Genomic DNA, 14,372 nt, shown 5'->3' on the forward strand with positions numbered 1-14,372 from the left:
CGAATTTAAAGTGATGACAGTACGTCAAATTTATATAAAGAAACTTCTCTACTATGCATGGATGAGGAAGGATGAATTTACAGTGAATAATAACGTTTCTATGTATAACCTGAGAGTTACATCTCATAACATTTATAATATTAACTATTCAGATTTGACAATAGTGCGAAGACAAAATTGAGGTATCTTAGCTCCAAAATAATAAATAAATATCATGCCAAATGCATTGTCAGAATCTCTTTCTAATAGGGGTAGACAAAGGATGGAACAGATAAATAAGTGGGTAATACAAAAATTTTTCTTCGACATCAGTCAAATATTATAATTACTAGTAATTTATTGTTGAACTTCGATTTTTTGTAGCTTTGATTATTAGTAACTAAATTTTTATATTGTCTAAACAGCTGATACTCTCACTCAGCGGTCAGGGTTTTGCCCTTGCTGGGTGGTGCCATGTAATTTTAATTTATTTGTAAAATAGCATAATATTATAATCTAGAATATTTCTTTTGTAAGTTTTTATTTTGTATTTTGTTTTTATGGGTAATAAAGATGTAAAAAAAATTGTAGTAGTTATGAGATTAGTAGATTAGTAGTGTCAATTTATAAGTAATAAAATATTCACTTTGCATTTATTGCCAACAACATAATGCCTAATCCACACGTTGGCCAAGTGTCTTGTAAGCTTGGCCACGTTGGTCTTGCCCTCCACACTGCAATGTGATCATTTGCGGATGCTCGGCTGGCCACTCGCCTTTGCTCGACAAAAATCGGAGCGATGGCAAGCGAAGGCCAGTGACGACGAGCGCTGGCAGAGCACCCATCTACACTCTGGCGCTCGTCGTCATTTGTACGCATTGGGCGATAGTGTGGTTGCGGCATGGAATAATACAGTACATATAATATAACATAATACATGTTCTTTAATCTATCTTTAATATTATGCTCAATATTAATTGGTGGATTCACGGAGGCTCGGCAGCCTTGATTGTGGGCTGATTAGTTTGCGCTTTCCTCCCCTTCCCCCTCTCCCAAAGAGGCAAGATAACCTCTCTCCCTCACCCCTCCTTCATCCTTCCCGTTTATCTTTCCAGTTTCCACCCAGCACTTCAAGAATAGTGCTCGAGAAGTCAGCATCGTTTTTCGTTTTCGTTCCGTGGCGTTCGAGCTTGAACGCAATTAATTATCTCGTTTCGTTTCGTGATATATGTGCAATATCATATAGGCCTACGCATAAAGACAGGATATCGTCAGCAGTAACTTCTACACACGAGATACAGTCCACTTCCTCGCCAGTTCCAAGGTTAGTGCAAATTAAAGACTTACTTTTGGGGTTGTCGACGTTTTCGTGAATTAAATCTTAACTGTACCCCAAACCATAGGTTTGGAGACAGGACGGGATTACCATTAATTCTCAAAACTCAAAATGAAGTAGGCCTACGATATTGAGAAGATAGTAATCATTCGAGAAAGTGACAAAATAAATTATATCAGGCGTAAGGTTCTCGGTCAACAATTTTAATACTGACATTTTAGCAATACAGCATTGTTTTTCCTCACAATTGATTCTTTATTGATTCATACAATAAGTACATCATCAAAATGATAGGGAGAGAAAAAATGAGGTAACCTTGTGCTATTCCTCTCCCAAATTTAGATAAGGTTACACTTGGCCCGAAATAGGTTAAGACCTATTCCTTAGGCTAAGATAGGCTAAGACAAAAACCTTAAGGTTTTGTTAAGTTGTTCACTTCACAAAATTATCATTCCTTAGTCATTTTCACAACATGGATTTTTGAATTTAGATTCTTCAAAACCAAGCATAGAAGAAAAATGGCACATTATTAACTCTAAAGTAGGAGATATTCACATATTGAGGAAATAATTTTGCAGGACCTAAAATTCATAGTTGATTCTTTCAAGTTCTTAACAGAATTGATTTGACAGACAAGCTACTCTGCCAAAAATCAGAACTTCTTTGGCAGATTTGGAAGAGCTGATTGGGCGATTTCCAGATTTGAGAATCATGATAGAAACATACAAATACTAGCGATTGTGAGAAACCCGTACATTGACTAGAAACTTAATGTAAAATACGAAAATATGCTTGAAATATGAACTTACCTAGAGCTATTTTTTATAAGTACATTTGTGATAATAGTTTTTCTTTCTTTTGGCCGGACTTTACTAATCTGAAAAAGAGAACAATAATTGTTCATTGGATTGGAACAAAATTCATTGAATCCACTAACGAACAAGCAATTGCGTGGAATAGACTCACAAGTAGAAAATATTTGAAATCAATAATTAAAGACTTCAACATAATTATCCTTCACTTCAGAAATATTGAATAAACAGTACAGTAATTGGTCAGTAATGCTTTTTGCCACACAAAGAACAACTACAGCTGTAGCTACTGAAAATGTAGCTGTAGTGAACAATGTAGATGTTGAATGAAAAAAGACTAAGAAATTGTCAAAAAACCACTGATTTATTGATAATTAGAAAGACCGGTTTCGGTTATTACACCATTGTCAATCTCTGATAAACCTCTCAATTTCTTAGTCTTTTTTCATTCAATATGAATAATTACCACAATATCAACTTCTCAACTACACAAAAAAATGTAGATGTTGTAAACGTTCAAGGTGGAGTGCATAATTATTTTGATGCTCTTCTTGGTAAGTAATTTATCAAGATAAACAATTACATTTTTTATGATTACATCAATAATTCATAACAATGATTAAACTGAGTCTGATTTGCCCTTGAGGTATCCTCAATTGATCTCTGGTTGGGCACATAAAAAGTCTCAAAACTATTCGGATGAGCAGTGTTTCTTTAGGGGTATAGAAAACCAGTCATTGCCAGAGTATAATCTTAAATTGGAAATAATATAAAATAAGACTGACATGGAGAGGCGTGGAGCGACAGAAAGAGATGCTGAGGAGCGAACTACGTGGAGACAGCTTGTTGGTGCGGCTAAATATCAACTTAGATATAGATGGCCCTGGGAGTAAGTAAGTAAGTAATCTTACTTGAAATGGGCATAGTTTTCGCCATCACAAACCAACGCTGTTATAGTGAGGTCCACGTTATAAAGGCAGTGTTAATTTAGTAATGGTATTGTTATCCTTGTCTATCATTCAACAAAGCGGATAGCACTATCTCTTTCTCGCTTTGCTCTGTTGCCAGATCGTATTTAAACAATGTAGAATTGATAATTAATTAACACAAATATTTCATCTTGATTAAGAAAATTCATTATGAAATTATTGAAAAATATAGTTATTTTGCTTGATAAAATATAATTGATTATTTCAAACGAGAATGAACCGTTAATATTACATCAATAAACCTGTATCAGCTACCGTCTATGATTCAAGATTCAAGATTTCTTTATTGCAGAAAACATTTATACAAATGCATAGCATCGTCATAAATTAAACATGGTAAATAAAAGTATTTACATTCAAAGAAATAATAATACACTATGGAAGGCATTGACACGGTAGAGGATCGGCAACGTTGTTCTCATATCTTTCTTCACTTCCATTATAACGTGGACATCACTGTAGGTTAGTTGAAATTTGTGTTGACGGGAATTGTGTCCTTAGAAAGTAAGAATTTCCTCAGGTCTTACCATAGAGAAACAATAGCGTAAGTAGATATCCCATGGTAAACGACGTTTATCTCGCAACTTTTACTGTTATCTCAAGCCGATAGTCCACGTAGTTCTTTCCCGTGAAGCTGGGTGACGCTCGTAGTCTCTCATACTGTGCCGTTCATACACTCTCACCCCAACAAAACAGTAACAATCGACAATAATCCACAGTAATCGGCTTGAGATAGCAGTAAAAGTTGCAACATAAACGCCCTATACCAAGGGATATCTCCTTACGCTACGCTATTGTTTCTCTATGATAATACACAACTCAGGAGGTACAAATGAAAGATAGTATTGTTATAAGGTGATTTCATAAATAAATGAACTAAGTGTTTCAAAAATCCTAATCTCAATTATGAAAATCAATTATTCAATTAATGAAAAATATAATTTTCTCGACGAATACATTTAATTGATCATTTTTTACAAGAACAGTAAAAGTTGCAACATAAACGCCCTATACCATGAGATATCTACTTACGCTATATTGTTCCTCTATGGTCTTACTCTCAACAATCATACTCATGCGGTAAATTATCGTTACCGGACTTGTGACGTAAAGTAATATTAGTTACCTTTGGTGGCAATTGTAGACTGGTCCAGTTACAGTTGATGAAATAGTTGATGTGCTGGTCGATGTGATGGTACTTCTCGGCGCGGCACACAGTCATATTGAACAGTGCCAAATGCACCAGGTCCACCCAACCCACCTCCAGACGACGCGCAAACTCGACACCCACGTTACATACGCCACACACAAACACATAGAACCTGCCACAAACACAAAAACACACAATAATAGAGACAAACATTATTATGTATTGATTCAATGACAAACAATAATTTTTACTTTCCTTGCCCTATTACCATAGGTAAGGAAAGTATTGCTTTCCAAAAAATTTAAGGTACCCTAATTTCATGTTTTCTATTACTTTCCTTGCCCAATTAACATTGGTAAGGAAAGTATTGCTTTCCAAAAAAATTTAAGGTGCCCTAATTTCATGTTTTCTATACGTTTCAAGGTCCCCTGAGTCCAAAAACATGATCCGACAATAAGAAATTCAATAAAATTCAATTCAAAATGGCGGATAATGGCTAAAAACCATGTTTTTCACGGTTTTCTCGAAAACGGCTCTAACGATTTTCTTAAAATTTATATCCTAGATAGCTATTTATAAAGGACTCGCCACACCAAGCTCGCCAGTACCGCCGAGGGAGTACCGCTGGTGGTAGTTTTCTTGGCTGAGCACGCCACACCGAAAAACGTCCGCTAGCGGTAGTCTCCGAGTAGTGAGTCTAGTAGTGGTGGGAGGGCGTGACTACAGCACTCAGCACTGCGCTACCTCTTCGAATCGCCTGCCATGTATTCAGGTTGAGCGCGCCACACTGAGCTCGCTTTGTCCGCCGTACTACCTCTCAGCGAACTTTTGTTGAATCGCCTAGCAGGCGGTCGTAGGTGGTAGTGCGCCGTACTACCGCCGCGGTAGCGAACTCGGTGTGGCGCGCTCAACCTGAATACATGGCTAGCGATTTTTAAAACTTCGCTACCGCCGCGGTAGCGAGCTTGGTGTGGCGTGCCCTTTAGCCCTATCAACTGACATGAGTCTCATTTCAGGGAAAATTGCAGGAGCTCCGTAATATTCCTGAGAAGAATGATTTTTGTTAAATTTCTATCACGATTTTCTCAAAAATGACTTGACCGATTTTTTTCAAATTCATACCCTGTATAGTTATATATCAGCTCTATTAACTGGCACGAGTCTCCACCCTGAGAAATTAACAGGGGGTCCACCCCATCCTTGAGAAATTTACTTTGTAACCTCCTCGTGCGTGAGGTAGGTAGGTAGAGCAGTTTATTCAAAATAACACATGTCGATATTTTATTTGTAGAACAGCTGTTTTGACAACTTTTAAAAAATCCTCAAATTTCATAATATTCAAACAAAGGATAATGTACTCTGAACACAATTACAATAGTATAATCGTAGTTTCAATTATTTAGCCGCCAATCGGCATAATGTTATTCCCTAAATTATCCTCGTTAATGAGGCTTATAGATCAATGAGCAAGGAAAGTTGTGTGAGTGTACCACACCAGATTTTTTAATTATTTTATTATGCAGATGGCCTAGCAATCACAATTAGAACAATGTAATCCGAAGAACATACCTAAATCGGCCTTAACTAAGGTGCAATTGCTTAGCGGTGTATCGAGACGCCTGGTTAGAGCCGCCGCAGCTGAAGCTCATTACCTATGGTTATAGGATTTCTCATTGAAATCCTAGTGATCAGAAAATCATTCAGACAATTTCGTAAAATGAAAAACTTTCCTCAATGGAGTGAAACCCCATATATTTGACATGTCGTACACCGCTTGAGCTGTGCTCATTAAATGCTGTTTGTTTAATACGACGGAATAATAATATGTTATGTTTTTGAAGGGACAGACTGATGCAGTAGCTACAGTCCGAGAAGACATCTTGCGAATAGTATGGGATGAATTATTTGGCTACCGTCTAGATGTCGTCCGAGCCTCAAAAGGAGGGCACATAAAACACTTATCATCATAAACTTGATATTTCTGAGAGTAATTTGATGTCAGATTGGATTGTTCGCACAATTTTTCAAAATAAATATAACTAGTAGTTCTGTGAACAGTAGACTTCACGCAGTATTCTCATCCACAGGTACCTGATTGAAACTATAGACCTTATGGAAATACAGCAATAGACTGGCTTCTCCACACATCTGTGTAATCACTTGTCAGCTGATTTATGATGAATAATTCTATAGTCTGATTTTTATTCTTATATTGGCGTATGAAGGAGGCTCCTTTTTCCTTTTATATTATCCTTGAAATGCAAAATTTCCAAAAACCTTGTATATACGTCGACGCACAATTAAAAAAGGAACATACCTGTCAAATTTCATGAAAATCTATTACCGCGTTTCGCTGTAAATGCGCAACATTCAAACATTTAAACATTAAGATAAATGCCAAACCGTCGACTTGAATCTTAGACCTCACTTCGCTCGGTCAACTATTTAAAATTGGGTTATTTTTTTTTATACACCCGGCATTATGTGCAACTGATGTGGAAACGTTTTGGCAACAAAATATTTCCACACAATAGATTTTGATAGTATCCAAATCGCAATACTTGTCACAAAAATGTCACCAATAAAACGTTTTTAATGTGGTGCACAACCTTAAAAGATGAATATTGTGGTAATAATTAGACTGACCTATCGCCCAAATAGAGCGGGTACTGTAGACAGGAAACACAGCGCTCATGGAACCACTGCCTGCATTGAGAACACTGCAACATCTTCAGGTACCAGTCTCCACTGCTACCACAATAGCAGTATTTCTGCTGAGAGTTCACCTCGTGCTGTTCGTCCCACACCAGGCTTTTCAACTGCAACAAATAATATAGATAAATTAAAATTAGAAGGCACACACAAACAATCACAGATTAATTCGAAGACCATACTTCAATTGGCCATAACTAACAAAGGTGCAATTCCTTAGCGGCGTCTCGAGACATGTGGTTAGAGCCGCCACGGCTGGAGTACATAGCCTATGTTATGTTTTTGAAGGGACGGATTCAAGGATCTAAAGGTTCAAAGAACCTCACATGTCAACCGGAGCGTATTGTGTTCCCAAGTATGTTAGTTGGGCAAACCAATACCTGTGTACTTTAGAAGATCCAGAAGTTTTTCCCTATACTAAACATCCCATTCATCACCTGTTTGCTTGCAGCCAAACAGAGCCCTTCTTCTTGCCCCTCGAGTCTCGCAATCCAGTGTGATATGCTTGGCAGTCTCTCAAGACTGATTAGTCAGTCCTCTCATGACCTACCTGAGTTTCACTCCTGGCCTTCTTTGTAGGTCCTTCCGCTGAGAGAGGGGTCTCCAAATTGCCTCTAGGGCACCTGGTCACCCTCGACTCAGCCTCTTGACCTACATATTTGTGCCTGGAGTTCCACCCATCTCTGGTCTCTTGGGTTTTTTGCGCCCCCCCCTCCTCCAAACTCTGCAGGGTCAATAGCCTCACCTCTCCCAAGGTTGCAGCTTGAATGTTAGGTCCGATTCAGAGTCAGGCAGAGACATGGATCAGACTTCTGTCCTTTCCACGTCTCTCTCATCTGAGTGAATGGTCACATGTTCTCACTATAGCCCTATCTTCTGCACTGCCATTATAACGCGAGAGGATTTTTCGACATGCTAAAATGCTACTTCCAGAGACGGAGGCGTTAACCGATTCCCCCAGTCTGGGACCCGAGGTCTAGCCACAGAATACATACAGAATGGAAAGTATCAATCTACTCGTAACCAAAGCATTTTACATGACGCCAAGACTTGAGTGCACCAAGACCACGTCATGTGATTGCGCCATCTTGTTAGAAATTAAAATTACAGCTAATATTACATTGCTAGACTTGAAGATCGATGTAGACCTATCTTCTTCACTGCCATTACAACGTGGACCTCACTTTATAGAGAAAGATGTCGACTTATAGTGAGGTCCACGTTATAATGAAAGTGTTTAATTAGCAATAGTATTCTATCCTTCTCTATCATTCGACAAAGCGGATAGCGCTATCTCTTTCTCGCTTTGCTCTGTTGCCAGATCGTCTTTAAACAATGTAGAATTAATCAACAAAATATTTCATCTTAACTATGAAATTATTGAAAAATATGAATAATTATTAAAAATATAAAATATGATTGATCATTTTAAACGAGAATGAACAGTTATATTACATCAATAAACCTGTATCAGCTACCGACTATAGAAGGCATTGACAACACGGAGGATCGGCAACGTTGATCCCCTATCTTTCTTCACTGCCATTATAACGTGGACCTCACTATAGACCTATCTTCTCAACTGTCATTATAACGTGGATCTCAATATAGTATTTCTACATGTTAGTGTTTGAGCTTGACAATAAACAATCCTATTACTCACATCGTAGGGCAACTGCAACCTAGGATTCGACTCCGGCTGGAGTCTTGCATTCTCCTGCTGCCCTGATGACCTCAACTGGACTGCAGCTGCATTTGGAGCATCTGCAACTGCATTGGGTGCATCTACAGCTGCATTGGGTGCAGCAGCAGCTGTCTTCTTAGTGGGCGATGCAGCTTTGGTTTTGGCCTTCTTGCGGTAGGCACGCAGCTCATCAATCAGCGGCACCTGACAACGGCGACATTGCCATTTACGCATGCTGTCACTGCTGATTGCCGGCTGGAAAACACAGAAAAATATTACAAATTAATTATTTATTCATTCATTTATTTACTAGCAGGTAACCCGTGCTCCGCAAGGGTCCAATTAAAAACTTGATAAACTGTAAACTTGACCTACTAATCTTGAAGAATTCGAAATAGAGGCCTATAACCAACCTCGGTAATTAGGAATCTATAATGCAAAATTTCACGTTAATCAGTCCAGTAGTTGAGACGTGATTATGCGTGATGATTCGTGAATTTCCTATCCCTTAGGTGTATAAGCCAATTATTTTCTTCATCATGTTTATTATAGATTATTCATTTGATTGATGAATGAATGAGCACGCAATTATTTATTCATCTATTGCTAACATCTGTACATGTTTCATAGAATAAACATGTATCACATAAGCATTTAGGGCCAGGCCACATTAAGGTGCGTACAGACTTTCGTTCTGCTCCGCAATCGAACGTCACTCGAGCAGATCGATTGATGATCGACCGGGGAGCAAAAGTGGAACGCGAGAAGAGCTAACATCTCCCGTAACGTTCATGATCGGAGCGAGTGCGGAGCGTGTTGGAGGCGCGTATATCTGTACGCACCTTTAAAGCGTTTTTAGACGAGTCAACAGGGCAGAAAGCTCTAAAGGTGGGTTTTGATTTGTGCTTATAATGCCGACGTCGACAATGACAGTCATTGTTGTCGGGTGACATTCATATTGTCCAAATTTAAAATGTGCTAAAACCAACTAATCAAGTAATTTTTCGTTATTTGTGTTTATTATCCACGATAATTATTATCAAAATATTTTTACTAATACCAACTTAATGCCATTTAAAAGTAAAAACCTAACCTCTCCCTCCAAAACATTATTAAACGGAACCTTTTAGGTTATTTAGACATTGAAATCTAACCAATCTGAGATCCTCCGTTGTGGTCGACTGAGATTGGCTGATTATCAGGTGATTGGGTTGGCGTTCGGGAATCAGCTGATAATCAGCCAATCGGAAAACTTCCTACCCTGCCGACTCATCTAAAAATCACCTGAAAATCGCTTCGTATGGCTTGGTCCTAATGTAATGATCGAATGTATCCGATCTGAGATTTACATATACACCTATAGGATCGCAGATATGTATGGCCGGGCCCTAACAGTTTATTTTATTGCAGAATATATATACTCATCACACTAAGACAGTCATTTATTCATTTATTGATTCAAGATACACAACTATTCATTAAAATAATTGGGGTAGGACTAGCCCAAAACAGTTTCTTCCCCGAATTTTCATAATCATATACTAGTCCAGAAGGAAGCCGTTCTGTACGTGTGAAGGAGCCTTCAGCCAGGAATCCGAAAACACTATGAAGCTTTTGGAGCAGCTTTCAGCTGATGGTAGCACCATGCACTCATATGACTCACCTGATGACACAGCTGATGGTAGCCCCGTGCACACCGGTTGCAGACGACAATAGTGGCCTGTGGCTCACTCTGCTTGCACACGACACACATCACCACGTCGTCGTCGAATCCATCACCCACGGGAGACAGACGTGTCACGTGTTTCACGTGTGACCAGCTCGACGTGTTGTCATCAAACTTGATCAGACATTGCTCGCGCACGTTGTCCAACTGAAACGCAAACGACAAAAATAATAGAATAATTTGTAAAGAAACAACATTTATTTTCGTTAATTTGTGAGAATAGCAGTTTTGGACTGAACCTCTTGCTCTCTCTCTCTCTCTCTAATAGCTATGTGATAATTTGTATTAATAAACTAGCAGGTAACCCGTGCTCCGCAAGGGTCTGTTTAGCAAAAATAGATTGAATTTAGCTATAGGGACGGTTTCCGAGCTCTAGATTTAGCTAAGTTCTACAGCTGGAGTCAGAAAATAGGCTTTCCGAAACAGAGCGTAGTCGTAGTTTTTATGATAATCTTTATTTTCTCTTTTCTATAATTGGAAACGTTTTTCCTTGACGAAATTAAACATTCCTAAATAGTTCAAAATAGCTGAAACTTTACACGATTTTATCTTCATTTTATTTCGTGTTCAATATTCTAGTTTTCGAAATGTAATTTAACCGTGACTGTGACTACGCCCCGTTTTGGAAAGCCAATTTTCTGACTCCAGCTGTTCAAAGTTTAGAACTTAGCTGAATCCCGAGCTCGGAAGACGGCCCTTATTACTCTTTGCTGATATTGAAAGTTATATTAATTATTTACAATGGAAAAATGATTTCATTAAGCTTTCATCTTACGTAAACTTTGCATCACAAGTTCATAGAATTTGTTTTAATTATTAAAATTATAATCGATTACCAGAAATTAAAATAAGCCTTCAACCATCATCCTTGATACCTAATAGTTTTGCAAATTTTCAAGTTAATAAGTTTAGTCGGTAGTTCAGACATGATGATGCGTTCAACACGTTTTTTCTATCCCGTACATTTATGAGCCTATTCCTTTCTTTATATAGTTTAGATATAGAGAAAGAAGACATAGATAGACTCAACATATTTTAATGAGAGTAACTACAAGTATATGATTTTAATCAGAAACTGATACCGTATTATTCGACAAGTTGCATCATTAACAGATTGTTATAGTAATCAAATTTTTGTATAAATGTTGGTGAAATTGACTCTTACCTCGACAACAGTTCCCAGATAGAAATTGCCATCCTTTCGGTTCAACAGCACCTCATCTCCAATGGAGAACCCCAGCTTTTCTCTGGTCGTACTGTCGGGAGCTGTTGAACTTTCTGTTTCATCGCTTGACTCCTGCAAAAATAATATAAAATACAAGTCATTGTTGGTTTGGAACCCACCTAAAAAGTGGAAATTATCATCTTTAACTAACTCAACTCAATCATCTTTTGATCATCAATTCATCAACTAAAACACATGCACAAGCCTAGAGCTAGTATATGGACATCACCCTCAAGAGAATAAATATTTCTCTTCAACACAGACAAGAAACAATTAATTTTAACCACATTAACAAGATGATGTAATTGCATTGAAGATAGTTTCCTCAATGGTTGTTGATAGTTCAATATTTTATAGATACTTTACATTATGTCTATAAAGCCTAGTTTGAACGATGCCAATTGGCGAGACAATTGTCATAAGGCAACTGACTGGCATGAAATTATTGTCTTTGTATAAACACTTCAGGCCAATTGTCTTGCCAACTGTCCTGACAATTGGCCCGAAATTAAACTGTCTCCGGGAGTAGACTATGGACAGTCAATTGGGCCCAGCAAGCCCCCCACCACTCGGAATCTCAGTTGTCGCGACAATTGGCGCCGTGTGAACGGTGTGTGCCAGTAGCGCTGTCTTGGTTTTGCCAGTTCAGCGGTTTAGTCACAACCTTAGACCAATTATAGAATAGACACGCTGGGAAGTCTAGCCTCTGAAGCCAACATCTACTGTCATATCACCATATCGTGACGTCAGCATCAGATAGAAAACTTTTCTGCAGAGTTTGTTTACATTGTTTTCTATCCGATGCTGACGTCACGATATGGTGATATGGCAGTAGATGTTGGCTTTATCGACTTTCAGTATGAATATACACTGAGAGATAACAGATGACGAGAACTCATGTTTAGCTGTTAACTGACGTGCCAATAGTTGGCCGCATATAAACATCTTCTCGTTTAATTGGCCTGGCCTCCGACAATCCGCAACCACGAGTTGACAATTGTCCAAAGACAACTGTCTCACCAATTGGCATTGCATAAACTAGGCTCAACAGATTGGAATGTTGGAAAAATACGATAATTCCTGTATTTGGCAAACTCATGGAATCGGTGATGTATGTTCAGCTTTCACAGTATTTTGAGTGTAATTCCATCTTCCAACCTCACCAGTATGGATTCCGTCAGGGGAGATCAACCACGGGAGCTGTGCGGTATTTAGTGGAGTCGGTTCTTGGGGCAATGGAGGGCAGGCAGTCGGTCTCCGTTGCTTTGTGTGATTTGACCAAGGCATTTGACTGTGTCTCGCATGACATACTATTGGGTAAAATGAAGAGGTATGGGATAAGTGGAGTTCCCCTGAAAACCATGGAGGATTACCTCTCCAATAGAATGCAGGTCACATCGGTGAATGGTGTGGAATCACGGTCGAAGGAGGTGATCTATGGGGTGCCGCAGGGATCGATTCTTGGTCCTCTGTTGTTCATGTATTCATCAACGACTTCAGTGTGCATGGAAGAGCCTTATTGTTTGCCGATGATACCACCCTGCTGGCACGGGATGAGGACCCCCAAACTGTTGTTGCCCAGTCTAATCTTCTTGTAGAAGAGGCTTGCCAGTGGTTTAAATCAAACAAACTGTGTCTAAATGAGGGGAAAACACAGAACCTGTTGTGCACCTTAAGGCGTGGTCAGGCTCATGGTGAGGCGGAGGTCAAACTCTTGGGTTTTGTGATGGACCCCACTCTATCGTGGGATCGACATATTGGCATGCTGTGCAATCGACTGGCCAGGGTGACGTTTTTGATGCGGAAGCTGGAGCAACATGTGCCTGCCAACTATTTAATTACAGCCTACCATGGGCTGTTCCATAGTCATATAAGCTACGGAATAGTACTATGGGGCCATGCAGGTAGCTGTGAAAGGATTCTCCTTCTACAGAAGAAAGTTCTTCGTGTCATCACGTCATCGCATTACCTGGAGCACTGCCTGCCAATCTTCAAACGCCTGAAAATACTGACAGTGTACAGTCAGTACATGTATAGCTCCCTACGGCTCCTAAGGAGTGAGGTTCATGCCTACCAGGAGAGGGGCCAGCTGCACCACCACAATACCAGGAGACGGGGCAACATTGACCTGCCCTACTCCAGACTATCAAAAGCACACGAATGCTACCCCTTACGGATGCTAAAAATTTTTAACAGACTGCCAATTTGTGTTCGTGAGCTGGAGTATGGGATGTTTTGTAGGCTGGTTCGAGAAAAACTCATCAACTACCCTCTCTACTCATTGAGAGATGATGAGACCAGTGGACTTGTAGACCAGTTTGAGATTGTTTAATGAGTTACTATGGCAGTCCATCTACAGAGCCACACGAAACAACCTATATGCGGCCATCTCTCGTTATTTGTGTTTTGATTGTTTTATATTTTGACAAAGTCTGTCTGGCGACTGCCGGTCATGGACTGAATATACTGAATTACTGAATGTTTAAAACGGAAACGGTTGGGTTCTGTTGATAAATATCATGTAATATAATACATATTTCAACCAATCATGAATCATAATTTGAAAGCAAACTAATGTTGAGAAAGATGGAGAATTAAATCTAGATAACCTAACTAACCTATAAATGTCAAGGCCCCTTTGCAAACCCCTGATAAACTCTAGATAACCTAACAAATTTTGTAGACTATAAAGACCTTAATTGGATGATAATTGAGTTATTTTTAAAGCGACAAACCATTATCAAATTTTGGACTTAATT

The 14,372-nt window shown here is 39.0% G+C and overlaps 1 protein-coding gene across 1 annotated transcript in view; it reads right to left on the reverse strand.

Moving 5' to 3' along the window:
• Nucleotides 1–14,372, reverse strand: part of LOC111049761 — a 29,472-nt gene that overhangs the window by 14,261 nt on the left and 839 nt on the right. The window contains exons 3-8 of the mRNA XM_039433415.1: nucleotides 11,554–11,685; nucleotides 10,326–10,535; nucleotides 8,642–8,917; nucleotides 6,913–7,085; nucleotides 4,243–4,438; nucleotides 2,125–2,192 (exon numbers count right to left, since the gene is read on the reverse strand). Of these exons, the coding sequence (XP_039289349.1) occupies nucleotides 2,125–2,192; nucleotides 4,243–4,438; nucleotides 6,913–7,085; nucleotides 8,642–8,917; nucleotides 10,326–10,535; nucleotides 11,554–11,685 (1,055 nt within the window). The remainder of the gene's footprint in view (nucleotides 1–2,124; nucleotides 2,193–4,242; nucleotides 4,439–6,912; nucleotides 7,086–8,641; nucleotides 8,918–10,325; nucleotides 10,536–11,553; nucleotides 11,686–14,372) is intronic.

This window comes from Nilaparvata lugens, chromosome 7, assembly GCF_014356525.2.
Source record: "Nilaparvata lugens isolate BPH chromosome 7, ASM1435652v1, whole genome shotgun sequence".
Classification (NCBI taxonomy): domain Eukaryota; kingdom Metazoa; phylum Arthropoda; class Insecta; order Hemiptera; family Delphacidae; genus Nilaparvata; species Nilaparvata lugens.